This window comes from Elaeis guineensis, chromosome 1 (assembly GCF_000442705.2).
Source record: "Elaeis guineensis isolate ETL-2024a chromosome 1, EG11, whole genome shotgun sequence".
Lineage (NCBI taxonomy): Eukaryota > Viridiplantae > Streptophyta > Magnoliopsida > Arecales > Arecaceae > Elaeis > Elaeis guineensis.
Genome location: NC_025993.2, coordinates 160,069,972 through 160,087,942, shown reverse-complemented (window position 1 = coordinate 160,087,942; position 17,971 = coordinate 160,069,972). Strand labels below are relative to the sequence as shown.

Below are 17,971 nucleotides of genomic sequence, written 5' to 3'. Positions count from 1 at the left end.
CCTCCCTTAGGATGAAAAACAGGCACTCCTCATTGAAAGCCTAGATACCTAAGACTAGTTGAAGAAGCAAAGAAGGGCGATAGTGGAAGAATTGGTTTTGGTGCCACTAGAAGAAAAAGACCTAATCTGGATGGTGCAAATTAGCTCCTTATTGGAGCCCAAGGTATGAGCTCGGCTAGATCATTTCCTTAAAGCTAACTCAACGTATTTGTTTGGATAGCCACAGACATGTTGAGCTTTAATACCGACTTAATGTAGACCCCACCTATAAACCCATCCGGCAAAAGAAGCAAACTTTGCCTTGGAGAGGCAACAAGCTATAAATGAGAAAGTGTACAAGCTTCTTCGAGTTGGCTTCATCCATGAGGTCCACTACCCAGATTAGTTGGTAAATGTGGTGATGGTGAAGTGAATGGAAAGTAGAGAATTTACATTGATTTCACTGATCTTAATAAAGCATACCCAAACATAACTTCCCACTCCTGAGATAGACCAACTTGTGGATGCCACCCTTAGGAAGTAAACTGCTCAGCTTCATGGATGCCTTTTTTGAATATAATCAAATCAAAATGCACCAGAAGACTTAGGAAAAGCCATCATAGAAAGAAAATTGTGTTATCATAAAGTCATACCCTTCGGATTGAAAAATACCAAGGCTACTTATTAGCAGCTAATCAACAATACCTTCAAAAACTAGATTGGCTGCAATATGAAAGTGTATATGGATGACATATCGATGAAAAGCTTAAAGGCCTAGCAACATGTTGCCAACCTGGAAGAGGCCTTTGTGTGCTATGTGATGAAGCTTAATCTTGAGAAGTGCACCTTTGCAATATCATCAGGAAAGTTCCAAGGATTTTTAGTAATGCAATGGGAATAGAGGCAAACCTTGAAAAGATTAAAGCCTTATAAAAGATGATCCCACCAAGGACAGTGAAGGAGGTTCAACATCTCATGGGATGAGTCAGCATCCTAAGCAGATTCATCTCAACTCTCAAGATCAACAGATAAATGCTTTCCCTTCTTGAAATCCCTGAAGGGCCTAAAGAACTTTGTGTGGACTAAAGAGTGTCAACATGCCTTTGATGAGATCAAGAATGTCCTAAGATTGCCCCAACTCCTTTCCCACACAGAGTTCGAAGAAGAACTCTACCTCTCTTTGGACGTTTCCTTAGTAGCCATCATCTCAGAGTTAGTTTGAGAACAAAGAGAGAGGCCCATTTACTACGCTAGTCGGTTGCTTCATGACAATGAGATAGGGTGCCAAAAAGTAGAAAAGCTAGCCTATGCCTTGGTCATCTTGGCCCATAAGTTGAGGCCATATTTTCATGTGCATACCATTATGGTCCTGACGGACCAGCTACTACGATAGAACTTATAGAAACCTAAGACATCAGGGAGATTAGTCAAATGGTCCTTGGAGCTTAGAGAATTCAACATTTAATATCGACCTCGGTTTGCAATTAAGGCTCAGGTCCTTGCAGATTTTCTAGTTGAATATACCCTCACAGACAACAGAAGCATGGAGAAAGTTCCTACCTCGACCAACCATCCTCCAACCTAGATTTGCATGTGGATGGATCCTTCCTACTCAGTCCCACGACCTTGACTACTGGTCTGTGCTAAGCAAAATCTCCCCAAGGAGTAGCTGGGCTACCATCGCCCTAAAGACATGCCTAGTCCCATCATGCTCCAGGTTGTTGCGACATGACCTGTAGGTTGTTATGCCACATTAGTAGGTCGTTGTCGTACGACCTCGAGTTTGTTGGGATGTGACTCCAGAAGATTCGGTAACAAATAATCAACTTGGTTGGGGGAGACTTTGTCTCTCTATTTTCTGTTCTTTCTTCCTCTATTTCCTATAATAAAACTTTAACTAACTTAAGCATTCTAGGAGCCTTCACCCTTTGTCTGTTGTTTTGTAGGTCCGCGGTGGTGATCCACGTTGATGTCCTAGGATCGATAGCAACACTTTCAATTCACAAACATCAATTGCTTATGCCTATATTAATTTATTTATCTTTAAAGATCGGCATTCTCCCAACTTAATCACAATTGGAGATATGCATCCACAAGTTGGCCTTTTGAGTTCATGTGATAAGAGGCTTTGATCCTCAATCTCTTGTTGATAAGAGATGCAAACTTATAAAATCTTTTGCAAATAGTAACAATCAAAGTTGAAAGACCGATACAGGTTCAAAACCCTCTTCAATGATCGATAAAGGAATGGAGAAAAGATGAGATAAGCTTGGGCCATCTAGACTAACAAACCTAATAAACCAATTGATGAAAACGGCAATTGTCAACCTATATTCACTAGGAGAGGTATGATGGTTGCCAATAAAGATTATAGTGCAGCTTTTTTATGTTCTTAAGTCTGTATAAAGTTCTTAACATGAAACTACAAGTCTCCAAGCATTCATCCACAAATTAAAATATAACTGGAATTTAATTTGTATTCCAAGAGATTGACAGTACATAATAGAAACATATAAGCCAATGAATATAAAGTGTAAAGCCCATACAATTTGCAGAACAGGAGTGAATTCTTGTCCTTTTGCCTTTTGTCGTGCAAGGGCATGTTTCCAGAGCTTTTGCTTACTAGGATGATTCCTTTGAATGGCAACATGGCAGGCCTCTCCAATTGGCATCTGTTTAGAAAGGTGAAAAAAGGGGGCAAAATGAAAAGGTAATAATAGACAAATAATGAAAAGAAGTAGCAATAGATGCAGAGTATGGTGTTCGCCACCAAAAGTGATTAAGCCAAGAAAATAACAGAACTACACATTAAACCATAATGAGAAAAAGCAATCCTAAATTTTACAAGAAAAAAGAGAAAATATTCTAAACACTCAAAATTCTGTAATTCTCAAATAGTAGAGTTAAACATCAGTACCCATATCTTACCCAACTTGCTTCCAATAGCATCTCTCCCAAACCCCCCCCCCCTCCCAGCACATTGCACAGGCCTTTCACTTGTTTTATGTGGAAGTCGAGGCATCAGAGAGGAAAGGTGGAATAGGAACTAATGGAAATATAACATGTTAAGCAGAAATCATAATAATGTTTCCTAAAAGATCCAAACAACAGCAATGCTTCTTTAAGAGGATAGGGAACTGCCTTTGATAAATGAGGCATCTCCCTTGACACCTTTGCTGGGTCTAACGTTGCCAATAACACATGAAAGATAACAAGAAACAAAAGTTTCTATTTAGTCATCCATTTAACCCATGCATCAAGTAGAAGGCTAACACTCTTAGGCTCTTAGTAGAATAGCCTTATATTATTTCCTGGCAAAACTGATTTTTTTGATATTTGGCTGATGCATAATATCCCCATTCCCGTCTAAGTTTTACATCTTCATATATGTTCCCTATAAATGCAAATGGAACTGATTCAGTCTTCCAGTTTCCCAAACAAGTTGTCCAGAATCACCAGACAGTGGAAACTGGGAATAAAGTTCTCGGCGGCTGTTTTATTCAGTAATTATAGAAGTATATCAAATTGATGGCATCTGCTAAATGCTGGAGAAAGACTCGATCTCTTTTTTAAGGGTAAGAATCATAAGATTGTACATCAATAAAGTGTGCTTATAATGAATTTACAAACATGTGCACAACATCTCTGTTTCCTAATAGGAAGGTACATGCAAGACAACAAAAAGAAATCTAGATGCCTATCTGCACCAGTACAGAAGCTAACCTGCAAAACAAGACTTCCTGAATAATCTGCTATCCCTCCCATCACATCCAACCTTCCAGGTGCTCTTGTCACATAAATTTCCTCCTGCAAGAAAACTGGCCCTGAAACTGGCTATTGGATTATATCCGGTCCAAGTGACTAAATACAAATTCTGAACTCATAAAATAGATTACAGATAATGTAACACACACATAAATAAAAAGACAGTGCACATCAAGGGAACATGTTGACAAGAAAAATACATTAGGAAAATATTTCATAAGAATTAAAATGTATAAAATGGCATTGCTGAATGCTGCTAGGATAAGAACATACATCAGATTACAGTGGGGCCAGGAATGGGATTCTATAAGGACATTAGAGTGACTCTGCAGTACTTCTAGCAATCCATGACTATGGTATATAAATAATAAATAATGTCAGTAGTATGGTTTTACATTTCGGTGGGTGGGGGGGCATCCCGGCCGTGCTATCCTGTTCCTATGAGAAAATAGGACCAGGATGGGGTTGGGACTCCGAAACCCTTCCATGCAGAGAAAGAAGAAGAAAGAGGAAAGAAAGGAAGAAGAAAAAGGAGGAAAAAAGTGAAAGAAAAGTAGAAGAAAAATGAAAGAAAGAAAGGAAGGGAGAAGAAAAAGAAAGGAAGGAAAGAAGGAAGAAAGAAAAGAGAAAGAAAAAAAAAAGAAACAAAGGGATAATAAAAAGAAAGAAAAAAAAAGGAAAGAAAGGAAGGTAGAAGAAAAAGAAAGAAAAGAAGGAAAGAAAAAAAGAAAGGAAAGAAGGGGGAAAAGTGGAGGATATCTATCGGAATGCATGATCGAAATGGCTGTCAAGATGGGATGGGATAGCGGGACATCCTGTTCCATAAAGATATCGGGATACCTCTGTCCCATGAGATTTAAAATCTTGATTAGACTAGCAATTACTATATATATATCACTAACAAAATTTAAAGATATTAAAAGTGTCCGTTTATGGTGAGTTCCTCATTCAGCAGGCACGCAAGGAGATAACATGGGTTGACATTCATGCCAAACATGTATAATAAATGTTGCATTTTCAAACTTAAACAGGAAGCATAATGGTAAAGAAAGAAATAAAAATTGTCAAGTCCCTTGGTGGTTGATGTTTCTCAACTGGAATAAGTAAACCAAAGCATTTGAAAGAGAAAAACGCACAAATATATAGCAAACAATGGGTTAGGCCAAGACCTCCCAGTTGAAGAGCCCAGCAGCAGCAACCTGCTCCCGTAGTAGGTGTTTCTCAGTGTTCTTTCCTGGATCAGCACTACTTGCAAGAGTTGACAAACTCTTTAAAAAAGCCATTGTATCAGATAAATTATGAAGTTCCCCATGAAGAATCTCAAAATTCTCGATGCATCTACAAAAGACATTCATGAAAATAAGTTGACCACAATTCAAAAGGTAGAAGTGAAGCATGATGATTCACATAAATTACAGAAGAATCAATAACTCACAGCTGCTCTAAAGAGGCACTCCCATTCATTTCATTATTCGGCGATGCAGTGTGATGGTGGACTTCATTTTCAGCAAGCAAATACCAATCAGGAATGCCGATTTCTCTACCAGGAGCACGTTGTAATTGATAGCCAAGAACAATGGCATCACGTAATCGCCTCACCCCACTCAACTACATTTATGCAACAAAGAGATTAAGAGAGCAAATCTTGCTAGCAACATGTCGTATTGGAGCAAACTGAATAAAAACAGAATGTATCTTACAGAAAGGGAGCATACTATAGCATAGCAGTGTTCATAAAATTTGAGAAGCCAACCAAATATGAAAGTAATATTGAACGACAAGTCTCTTGAAGATTTAATTGATGCTGTTAGCTATGCATATTAGCTTGATGTCTATCATCAGTAAGTAACAAATTCTGACTCTAAGAAAGAAGGCTAAAATTGTTTTTGCAGCTTAAACTGATACTTCAAAGAAAGTTAGAACTTAACATACTATCCAATATTGTCAAAAGTCATGACTAGGAATTGCAGTCCTTGCAGAAGAGAATAGAAATCTTAGAGAGTGATTGACCACACCATTGATTAGGAAAAAATAAGAGCAGATGTCAAAGGTAACATGGCAAATAATGATACAGGGAAAAAACAATCGAGAATAGGCCTGGCTGGTCAGGGGAGGACATCTTACCCAAGAATTGGAAAGAGTGAAATGCTCAAAAGAAAAGAATGCAAAGGGTACCTTAAAGAAAGGACACAAAGAAAAGGGCAAATGAATCATTGTTGCAATAGTAACATAAAAGTGAAGCTCCATCTATTCCATTGAGCATTTCAATTCACTATAAAAGCACTTCAGAATATCCTTAACGGTCATTTCATGCAAGGGATAGATCTGTTGCTGTCTGAGAAGTAAAATTTGAGCACCAGCTTTCACATTCAATTTCCAATCAGAAGTAAAAGCATATAATGGACCTCATTCACCAAATAACTAGGGCAGCATACTGAAGACAGGCGGTCATCAAAGTTAACATGCCTGATTAGTATACTTATGTTGACATTCATCGTACTGTCATATACCAGTCTTTTCGCTGATAAAAACCCAAATCCAAGAATAATTTCCATATGGTCAATCATGAAAAGACACCGAATGCAGACAGCATGAGTGCGAGAAAGTTTCTCAGACAGAATAGTATTGCAAGGTTAATCATGGAAAAGAAAACAGAAATGCATATACCCTAGTCTGAGAATGAAAATCAAATTTAGAGAATAATCCTTGTATTGACAAACCAATTGAACAATTCAAAGATGCATTACAAGAAAGCATTGTCTATGCATGTGTACATTTATATAGGAGAGAGTGTGGATTGATAGGGTTTTAGCTCAAAATAAACAAGTGAAAGAACATATGGTCATTTATCTAAATTGAGAATCCAAAACTTTGACACCATGATGAGATGTAGGGTTCTAAGTTCTAACTTCTAAAACATAAAGTTGACCCCATATCATAGAACCAACATGAAGAAAAATTCAGCAAACTGGGATACTCCAAAGACATAAATCAAATAACTGTGTCACAGAATTGTTCGATTTTTGACCACCCAATGCATAGGTAAGAATCCTACTGAACAATTGGTTTTGTTTCATAGGCATTTTATATGTTGTAAGTCATGATCAATATGGGATTCTGGACATAGATGGCCCATCATGTGCCAGTAAGATTATAACTAAACACATTCTCTCACTCATTAATTCTCTCTTATATATATGCAGAATAATGTGTGCATGTATACTAGATTAAGGAACAACTACTAACAACTTGTACATGTCTAAATAAATTTTATAAAAGAATAATATACAAAAAGGGTATGAAATATGAAATGAAAAAAGATATTAGTAGATAAGCTTTGGTTTTATTTAAGTAACAAGTAATACACACCTTATTTGATGCATGATTTTTCCCATTAGCAATATCTTGCAGAATGTGGGCAACCACCTGAAGACAGAAGGTAGACAATTGTAATGGTTCCCATGTGAAAGTATAGGATACTGAATACTTGCAGTTAATTTTTTTTCCCCATGGGTATTTTTCTACTTGTATATGTTTTCATATATCAAGATCATAATAACAAGCTGCAAACTGAGAGAGGCTATACATGGTTTTTTTTATCAAAAAAAAAGAAATATAATAGAATAGGATCTCCCATAGCTACTGTAGTTACAATATCATGAGAGATGTCTAGAGTGGATATGCTGATGAAAAACAAGCATGAGAAAATATGACTAATGCTTAATTTCTTGTGAAGAAACAGGGATTGTTGTCAAGAACACTGATGGTTGGCTTCAAGAAATCATACATGCAGGAATCTCACCAGTTATAGTTGAGGATATTGGCGTACATTCTACCAAAAAAAATTACAGTAAACCATAACTCTAGAGATTTTAGATTAGTTAAGAATTGTTTTGTTCAAATGCTCAAAGGTACTGAGTAAAATAAATTGATGCAGTTTCACAAAAGACAGAATTATAGATAGATGTAAAAACGAAATTAATTTTAACTGCTTTTGGTGCAATATTTTGGCATTCAAATAACAAAATACAAAGGAAGAACTCATGTATTTACTGTTTAAGCTAAGTTACATAGAAGAGAGAGAGCTATTCCCTCTTAAAAATATGTAGTGTAGTGTATGACACATGAAATTCCGTACCAAACCAAACCGCCCCATACTGTACCATACCAGTAGTAGCGTACCGGCACGCCGAACCGCTACGTACCGACACAGGTGTATCATATCACATACCGATACTAAGTGGGATTTCACCTGTGCGCAGTCTGGTACCGAGATAGCAAACCTTGGTATGACACAAATTTTTTGGTCCTTAAATGTCCTATTTTAGGACTCCATTGCAATATATGGTGTTTCAGTATTAGGTTTGGCCGCAAAGAAGTCCAAACTTCCTCTTATAACCTATTCATTATTTTAAAACAAGCAGATGCTCAATTTACCATGCACACAATCTTCATGGTATAAATTAAAATGCTCAACAACCACTAATCATAATCAATGAAACATTCTTTTATCGGATGTCTCCAAAGAGACATCCTTTTGGCACTAATAACAATTAGGCAATGATTATAGTTGTAGCATACCAAAAGGTAACATAATATTAATTAGATTAAAGTAAATGCTTCAGTCATAGCTAGTTATACAGCAAAGCGTCACATTCATATATAGGTTGTAGATAATCGAAAGAAGGAGAATACTTCGCCACCATTGATGCCACCATCATAGCATGGGCTAAGGGAAAGTGCCCGTGTAAGATAAGGCATCCATTGACCAGTGACTAAGTCCCTCCTAATCATCTCAACACCACTTTTGTAATGCTGCACAAGATAAAAACATGATACATGTTACACACAGTATACAATTATTTTTGCTATTTATCCAAAAAAATACAAGTCATAAATTTGCATTACCTCAAGCATGTTTCTTAAGAAAGGTTCTTCATTAAAATAATCTCTCCGTACAAAGACAAATGGCAATTTGTATGCTAGAGCTTCACTGACTGTTCCATACCCAATTTTTCCTAGAATAATTGATTGATGAGATCAGCATATGTCAACTCAGCTCAATACTCTGGAAAGAGCTTGCACTTTCAAAGCTACTTATATTACCAAGCATGCAGTCAGATGCTGCTATTAAATCTGGTGTGTATGCATCCTTTTCAAGCCTTATAAAATTAGGAGGAAGCTCTTGGTTGTCAGGTGCTCCACAGACCTTCAATTAAAGAAGGGTAATCATAAAATGAGAGATGCAAATATGCCCAAAAATGGTGCATCTATAGAATGAAAAACCATACCAGACATAGCCAACCAGCAGGTAACCACTCTTGCTCCAGTTTCCATCCTGCTGGCTGCAAGCGAAGTATGTGAAACAACAATAAATCACATTAAACAATTCATGGCTAATTCATCAATGGATGAAAAACAAATGTAATAACACAAAACAACATGGATATCCAAGAGTCAGTGAACAATGTGGAACACTATGATTTGTAAAACTCAAACTACTTCTTCATTACAGGGCCTACAGTTCAACAAGTCAAAGCAAATCTGAGATTATTAAAAAGGAAAAACAAAACAAGTCAGTGTCAATCAGTGGTTCTACTTGACTATGTCATGTCTCATTGATAACAGGCTTTGAAGATGAGCCCTCCTGCTAGATGTTTAAATTTCAAATCGTATCATAACAGTTGGAACCTGGTACTTAGGCATGCTGTACTTCCAATCAATCCCTAGTTTACATATTGTTATAAATAATAGTGAAAATGCATGTGAAATATAAAGTTAACATAGTAACTATATTGCCATTTTATCCAGTTGAAAGAATCAAAATAGTCCAAGTCCACCACCACGTCCCCCCCACACCCCTCCCCCCCTTTTTTTTCTCCTCTATCTGGTAAAGGACAAGGAATAGGATTGGGCATCATTATGTTGTCTATTGAGTAACCATTCATTATATACTCTTTCATTTACATAGCAGAATATTTAAATGATCTGATTTGACAATGGGTTTTGACTATATGTATCAAGATGCATTGTTAATCCTACATCTAGAATGAAGGGAACCAAGTTGTAGACCCACTTCAAATATTAGAAAATAAATATGTTAAATATTATATGAACTCTTAAGCCACAGTGCAACTGAAGGATACATAGAGATAATTAAATAATGCCAAAATGTGCATCATCCGAGAACAAAGATTTTGAACATAAGACAGATCTAGGTTACAGTCTAGATGGAGCTTTCCACAAACTAGCCTTGGATCATGAAATGGATCCTCAATCCTTCATGGATTCCAGTGTAAAACTATAAACCTACTTGTTTTTAGCTATAATTGAAACAATTTGACATCTCTAAGTGTTTATGTTGTTTCAGGTCATTCAACAGAGTGCAGAATAGTGTCAAGTAAGTTGGTAGAGAACTTCTGTCAAATAGGCAAGTTTTGACCATTTTGCCACGTGAACTGAGAAGAAAACATGAGAAGGATAAAAGAACAAGAGGAAAGAGAACTTAAGGCTGAAAAGAAGCTACCACCAAAAAATAAATAAATAAATACAAATATCACAATAATAGTCTTAAGACATGCTTAAAACCCTTCTACCAGCCGTCTAATAAACTTAATTTCCAGAATCTTTTAACTGAGAACACTTTTAAATAAGAAAATACCCAATAATTAGAGAAAACTTGCACTTAAACTATACTCAAATCTGAGAACCACTTGTCGGTAAGTAGAAGCTAACCCCAGAAAATCAATATATCATAATAATAGTTGTTGGGTATAAAATAATCCCAGCCGAAGTTCGTAAAAGGCCGACCCTCCCAGGGCTCTTCCGGCTTCCAATCTTGTGCGGCGTCTTTCTGAACTCCCCCAACTGTCCGAGCTTCCATAATACCATCCGGACTTCTCCGATAATGAGCTCCTCCATTCATCTACTGGACTGCTCCAAACGCTTTCTGAGCTTCACTATCAGCCGATTTTCTACAGTGATCGACTATTCTCCGAATCTCTTCCAGACTTCTTCCAGCCACGATCGACTCTACTCCGAACTTCTATTGCAAGCGGACTTCATCCGAGCTCCTACAAGAGCCGGACTCCGTCCGAACTTCTACAGTGGATGGATCCCAGACGAACTTCTACAACGGACGGACTCCACCAGCCGGATTTCTACTCCGAACTTCTTCCGGACTTCGTCAATGACCGAGCTTCTCCAGCAGCGGGACTTCTACAATAAGAAGTCTCCATCCCAGCTTCCACGACAGTCGGTCTTCGTCCAAGCTTCTACAATAAGAAGTCTCCATCCGAGCTTCCACGACAACTGATCTTCGTCCGAGCTTTTACAATAACGGACTTCATCCAGACTCCTACAAGAGCCGGACTCCGTCCGAACTTCTACAACAGAATTGGATCTCGAACTCCTCCAACGTTCGACCTTCCACAGTATCCTCAAGGCTCCTCCAGCGGACGAACCTCCACAACGCCATCCGAACTCCACCATCGGTCGACCCTCTGTCGGATTCCTCATGAAATCGGACCCCTCCGGCGGACAGTCCTCAGACGAGCTTCTACATCAGGCAAATTTCAGACGGACTTCTCTAGCAATCGGACTCCTGTCAGACTTCTCCAACAGAAAGTCCCCGTCCGAGCTTCTACAGCAGATGACTTTCATCTGCAGCATCAGCACGCAAGGTATCCGACAATAGTGGACTCGTCAGCAACCTCGAAAATATCCGAGCCTCTCTTACATTGCTGAGACAGAGAGCCAGTCCGCTCCATCAGACATCCCAGCCGAGCTTCAGCCGTCCAGCCCGAACTCTCCGGTAAGTCGCGATAACGGACACCACTCCACTCTCTGTAACAGATTCCACGTGGCCCCACCACTCTCTAGCAAGTCGCAACAACGGACACCACTCCACTCTCCATAACAAACTCCAAGTGGCCTTGAACGGCCCACTGACGCCACTACTCTCCGTAACAAACCCCGCATGGCCCCGAACGGCCCACTACCAGGCATTTACGGACATCGCTGTTAATTAGTTACGCTCTCCTATCTATAAAAGAGACCCTCAGATACATTTTTCTCTAAGCTCTAAACTCTATCTCGAAACTCTGCTAAAATTCCATTCGAGTGCTCCATTTCTGTTGAGGCAGAGTACTGACTTGAGCGTCGGAGGATCTTGCCGGAGCACCTCCAACTCCGATTTAGACTTCCCTTGCAGGTCCCGGCGGCAGCCTCGATCCCCATGACTCCAGCTTCTCCGGCGTCGGCGGAATTCTGCACTAACAATAGTCTTAGATATATCTACATCCCTTTTGTATATATGTCTAATAAACCTAATTTCCAGAATCCTTTAACCTAGAACATTATCAGAAGGCATACTAAAGTCACTATATTTTCAAATGCAAAAATACTTAATAATTAGAGAAAACCTGAAGCTAAACTATGCTCGAATTGTGGGGCCACTTATGGGTCCATCAGACAGAATACTTTGACTAGAAAATTATGATAAGAGCACTAGCAAAAAAAAATCCCAAATGAGTACAATAGCACATAAACCTATATTCAGGCATCGAGTTAGTTATGCCTTAAAACAGATTGCTTTAATATTTTCGTTATGTAACTAATACGCGGTATATCACTTTTGAGGACATGCAAGATTTTTCACAGTTAGATGACAAAAGTTTCTTTTTAAGGAGCAAAGGAAGTGAATTTTGTATATGTAATACTTATACATAGTAGCACTGTACTCTACACAAGTAGAGTTATTTATATTTTATAATACCATCATATTATCCAATAAAATTAACCAACATGACAATACATTGTCGGTATCAATTCAGTCACAGAGTCATGATATTCAAGCAACAATATGAAGGGGGTTTGAGTGTTAACTAAGTTGGCTAGTCAATGATTTGGTGATAAATTAAATTCTCTTTTATATTACACTTGAAGAAGTATAAGGAAAAAGATGTCATTTTAGGTGCAACTTCCTAGACCCTTTGAACTAAAATAGTACGGCTTGTAGGTGACTACAATATAAGCACTAAAACTTGAATTGAAGTGTTCCAAAAGTCTATGCCGTATGTTGTCCCTTCAACTGAAAGAAGCATGATATTCAAATATCAAGCGTCAGCAATGTGATGACATATCCAGATGTCTTAAAGTCTTGACACTCTAAAGGTAGCAGCTCTCAAGCAGAATTAGCTTTCAATTCATTAGGTTACTGTATGTGGTCAAGAAACTAGAGTTCCTAGTTTTCCTTTAAATACCAAACAATAAAATGATTGATTTCAATGCAACATTTTTCTGTTCTTTTACTTCTTCAGCAACCAAATAGAGCCTTAGACTTTTACAATGAGCAACTAAAGCCTAGAATATCATACGAAGACCTAATATCATGAATATCATACACAAATTTCTTCAACCACAGTATCAAGTATTCTCATAGAAACATCAGAAGTTATACAAACATTTAAGAACTTAGCAACAACAGAAAATCAACGAAGCAGGAACATGTTACAGTTCAGGCCAACCTGCAAATAGGGAATGAGCAACTAAAGACCTATTTCAAGAGTAGAAGTAGTCTTTTCCTATCATTTTAACTTTTAATAAAATATAATACCAATTAGAATTGTAGATAGTATTCATTTAAACATCTCGCAAAAAAGAGCTGTTAAAAATCAAAATTTTCATTATCTTAGATCAGTAATTGACGTATCAATACATATCCTACCTGTCCACCAAAATTGAAAATGACTAACTTCACGTCATCTCCGATCCCTAGTTGCTTCCTTACCTGAATCAACAAGAAGATCATAAAGCAAACAAAAAATGCATCGATTTGTGTTAAAAAAAAGGTCTTTTTTTAGTTGTAGAATTCCCACCTCCAACCGAGATTTTTGTAACCTTCTGACTACCAGAGGCACATCAATAACATCTCGGAAAGCAGGCACTTCAAAACAAACAATTATCAGGTCAGTTACTTTAGTAATAAAAGCAGATAAGGGAACGTGAAGGAATTTCAAAAGAAGAACCACAAATCTAGCACATTTTATAACATACTTGGGCAATATCCAGGAAGACGAAGGACTAACTCGCTGTGAGAATAATCTTCAGCTATCTTCAACAAAAAAAGATGGTATAGAAAAAGAAGAATTTAATGTGTTAAGATTTTATCTCATAGGCAAGATGCATAACATAAGGCAAGTTATGTTGCACTTCTACCATGCTATTACAAATTCCTGTCATTTGATTGGTGACAGCACCGAAGGTGCATTGCAAAGACAATATCAGTCATTTAGCTTAGCATGGAGAGATAATGCATAATGAATGGATATATAATGGTAACTTATATCATTTTATTGCACTGGAGGGTGTAGGACACCCTAAGCTTGTTCTAGAGTGAAGGAATAAGATCTATTGATGTGTTATACAGGAAAGGAAGGAAAGAAGTAGCATATCCGACTCAAAAAGAATATGAAAAAAAGGGGACAAATCTTCTCTAAATTGGTTAGGTGATAAGCTTCATTAACCAATTTTCAATAATACCAATTCCTTAAACCTAGAAACAATCCAATTCATAGCATAGTTAAGCCATGCTAGTATTGTTCCACTTAGTGCTTTTCTTATCCTCAGACAAAATGCATGTATTAGGCCATCTCCAAAAGATCAGTTGTACTTAGTTGACATACTTCAAGGCACTATAAGGTCCGTGAAGCATGTGCTAGGAATTTTACTGGTTCAGTATGGTAAGACAAGCACCCCATATTGAGACAAGCTTCCAAGTTCCAACACCTTTTCTCATTCCCAGCCATGGTACCACTAGAAAGTGGATGCTATAAGTCGGCATCGGGCGATTCTCCTTGAGTCGAACTAGCACGGATCGGTACAGCTCATATACCAAATTGAACCTTTAGAGAAGAGTGGGACAGGTCGGTATGGCGACCTTGCACTAAACATTGGCAACAAGTCTTTTCTTCCACAAGGATAAGCGCAAGTAAACTAAGGACAATTTTGCATGCAAATGTATAGGCTGTTGATGACAATGCAGAAATTACTCTTGATCACGTTGCATCAAATCCATGTTATAACTAGCTTAAAGCATCATATATATATATCCACTCCAAGGATTAAAGTGCTGACTATCACATAGATATCACGCCCCATGACACTAGAACTTGAATACTTGAGCCACCTATGTCACAACACTAGCAAAAAAACTAGTAAATGAAACATCATAAATGCACAAAATTCCCTAAGAATCATGATTCGATCTATGGTAACATAAATCAAATGCTAAGGTATCCTCTTTTTGATGAGGAGAAATTTGGAATGCAAAACTTTTAAGCTTCAGTCTCAGAAGTTGAAAGCAATTGCTGCTGCAGGAAATATGGGATGAAATGTTGAGTTTTAAAATGCTATCTGAACATGATTCTAACGTACATGATAGTAATCGAATAAAACACTTCTAAGTGTAGTGCAACGTCGAAATATCTAATATAAATTACAATGTAGTAAAGATGCAGTAAATCACAAAGAAAAAGATCTGAACATCACATGCTCTAGTAGACTAATAGTATGCCCAGTTCAAGATACTAACATCCATTAAACTAGTGCATGCTGGCAGCTGTTCATATCTGAATATATGTTAAAGGGGATGTAAATGCAAAATTCCAAGTTCCAAGGTCTTTGGAGATTGAGTTTTCCAAAGTACACATAGGGGTTTAATAATGCACATGCCTTCAGGGATTGTATGATGTCAAATATGACTAAAGTGGATCTCATACCTTCACTTTTATTATTGCCTTACTAGCAAGTGTTATAAATAAATTGATTTATTGAATTTGTTCCATTGATATATGACAGTATACAACTAGATTGAGAACTTATATTCCTATTGTTGTGACCGCAGCAAAAGTCCTATGATAGTATAGAATTTGACTGAGAACCAAGAGCTGAAGTAACAAAGAGCATGCCTATTGTTGTCAGCACAACAAATGTGAGGTGCATACCATATGCGGATATGGTACTGTATAAAAGGAAATGTGTATACCGCTACCTTACTAGTACGATACGGAATGACCTATTTACACTCGTAAGCACCAATATTTAGATCCTTGTTGAAAACAAAATTCACATGGAAAAAGAGAGATCTGCTAAGTGTCACTTAGAGTTAATGACGCTGATCCCATTAGTCAAAAACTCGAACCAAAATAAAAAAAATAAATATTGGTTCTTCTTTTTCCCTTTATTTTCATGCATGCTTTTAGGTTTTCATGTTAATGATACAACTTCTATAGGCAACTTGCATACATATCAACTTGGGCACCTTTTTTAATTTCCACCTCTTGGGTGGGGGTAGCAGTTGCAAGTCACCAGCAGTAAAGATGCATGGATGATACTCTTCTCCATAGAGTTTGAAAAGCAAGGCCATGAATAGATGAAATATCTTAATAAGAAGAAAAAGAAGAAGAAGCATGTCAACTAAATGCACTTTTGTCATTTCCCCTTCTTGTCGCGGGCGGGGGCGGTGTTGGCATGGTGTGCGGTGGTTTTGGTGGGGGTTGCAAGTCACCGGTAATATAGATGCATTGATACTCTTCTTAAGAGAGTATGAAAAGCAAGGTCATGAATAGACACAATACCTTAATAAGAACAAGAAGGAGGAGGAGGGAGAAGAAGAAGGTACAAAATTTTAAATAGTTTAGCCTTTCAAATTAGAAATGAACCAAATTTCAAATATGCTAAGTTTTAAACAACATAAGGGTCTAAATTTCCAAAAAAAAAAAGAAAGAAAGAAAGAAAAAACATCAAGATCTAATGAAAGACCCCCTCAAAAGAAGAATAAGAAGAAGCAGCAAAAGAGGGAAATGAACCTGCCAAATAGTGGAACGATGATGATACCCAGCTGCCACAACATACTCTGCATATATGAAATCCCAACTGCAGAATTAAGCAAATAAAAAGAAAATCAACATCAGCTGTCTATTAAAAGAGGGGGAAGTCCCACTATTGTGCAAAGTGAGCTATCAACCTTAATGATGCAATATGATCTCCATTAAGAAACCTCATCAAAGTAGCTGATGGATAGCAACAAAGTTGACAAGGAAAAAGTGTTCATCAGGCCTGGATGGTGGCCTTAAGACAAATCATAGGTATCTTTCAGAACATTCAAAATAATTCAGCACATCTCAAAGGACTAGAGGCAATTTCCATATCACTGAAATTATAACATAATTTCACAAAATAAGTTTTCTTATGTCCTATTAAACAACAACCAGCAAACAATATTAAACCGTGCATATCATAATATCCCTTATTATTTATTTATTTTTAACTCATGTATGAATAACATGAACTAATGATCTAGTTCAAAATTAATTGTTTAAAGAGGTAAAAACAAGACCCAATTTGTGTGAGGAAGGCAACACCACTCAAAGATCTAAGCAGGAGCAACTAGAATGTGCCCACAGTACACAATACCAATGCTTACCAGCCGATAGAATTAGTTAATTTAATAATCAAGTCAACATTTTATCCCCAGTATGAAGCTCAATCAACAAGCCAAATGGATGAAAAATAGAGGCTTATTTACCACTTAAGTTTAATGAAGTTATAGAGTAAAACAAGCTTTTAAACCATGTTTGTAGAATGCTTCAGATGGACATGATAAAGTTTAAAGAAGACTGCTTTTCACCTTAAAAGTTGTATAACTTTAGTCAAACAATCCACATAATAGAAAATTTAAGCCATCAAATAAGAAAAGCAGTTACCTAAAGTTTGTGACACAAACAGAGCGAATCCCAGCATCGGCTGCTGCTCGGCATGCAACAGGAACAACATCTGAGACCTGAATTCATAAAAGCATTTAGAGGAGGGCAAAAGATCAAGTATATATGTAAAATGCCATTGCTAGTACATGTCAATAGAGCACTAAATCATGGTCTAAGAAATTACATAATATATCATGTAAAAAAAAGAAAATGCAAGTACCACTAGGTCAGCCCCAACAGATTTCAGCCACTCCAACTCAGTTGCTATAATAGAAGCCCGAGGTACTACAGCTGTCTGAGCATACTGCATCAAATAAGGGGGAAAGTCATACACATGTAAGAGAAAAAGCAAAAGAACACCCTGCAACATCACAACATTATTAACATAATGGTCGTTCAGACATCTAGGAAACTTCTCTAGGATAATTTAACTTTAAAAAGCATCTGAAAATGTTATCTGC

The 17,971-nt window shown here is 37.3% G+C and overlaps 1 protein-coding gene across 3 annotated transcripts in view; it reads right to left on the bottom strand.

The window, feature by feature from the left end:
- LOC105039348 (L-arabinokinase) overlaps positions 1–17,971 on the bottom strand; it is a 47,260-nt gene that overhangs the window by 26,717 nt on the left and 2,572 nt on the right. For all 3 annotated transcript variants that reach the window (XR_012135447.1, XM_010915486.4, XM_029262804.2), the window contains exons 4-18: positions 17,731–17,814; positions 17,511–17,587; positions 16,614–16,680; positions 13,801–13,858; positions 13,623–13,690; positions 13,472–13,534; positions 9,036–9,089; positions 8,851–8,953; positions 8,653–8,762; positions 8,440–8,559; positions 7,114–7,170; positions 5,180–5,352; positions 4,914–5,082; positions 3,703–3,786; positions 2,526–2,651 (exon numbers count right to left, since the gene is read on the bottom strand). Coding sequence is in view for 2 of the 3 variants with exons in the window: in XM_010915486.4 (XP_010913788.1) it covers positions 2,526–2,651; positions 3,703–3,786; positions 4,914–5,082; positions 5,180–5,352; positions 7,114–7,170; positions 8,440–8,559; positions 8,653–8,762; positions 8,851–8,953; positions 9,036–9,089; positions 13,472–13,534; positions 13,623–13,690; positions 13,801–13,858; positions 16,614–16,680; positions 17,511–17,587; positions 17,731–17,814 (1,413 nt within the window). In the remaining variant the exon portion in view is untranslated. The remainder of the gene's footprint in view (positions 1–2,525; positions 2,652–3,702; positions 3,787–4,913; positions 5,083–5,179; positions 5,353–7,113; positions 7,171–8,439; positions 8,560–8,652; positions 8,763–8,850; positions 8,954–9,035; positions 9,090–13,471; positions 13,535–13,622; positions 13,691–13,800; positions 13,859–16,613; positions 16,681–17,510; positions 17,588–17,730; positions 17,815–17,971) is intronic.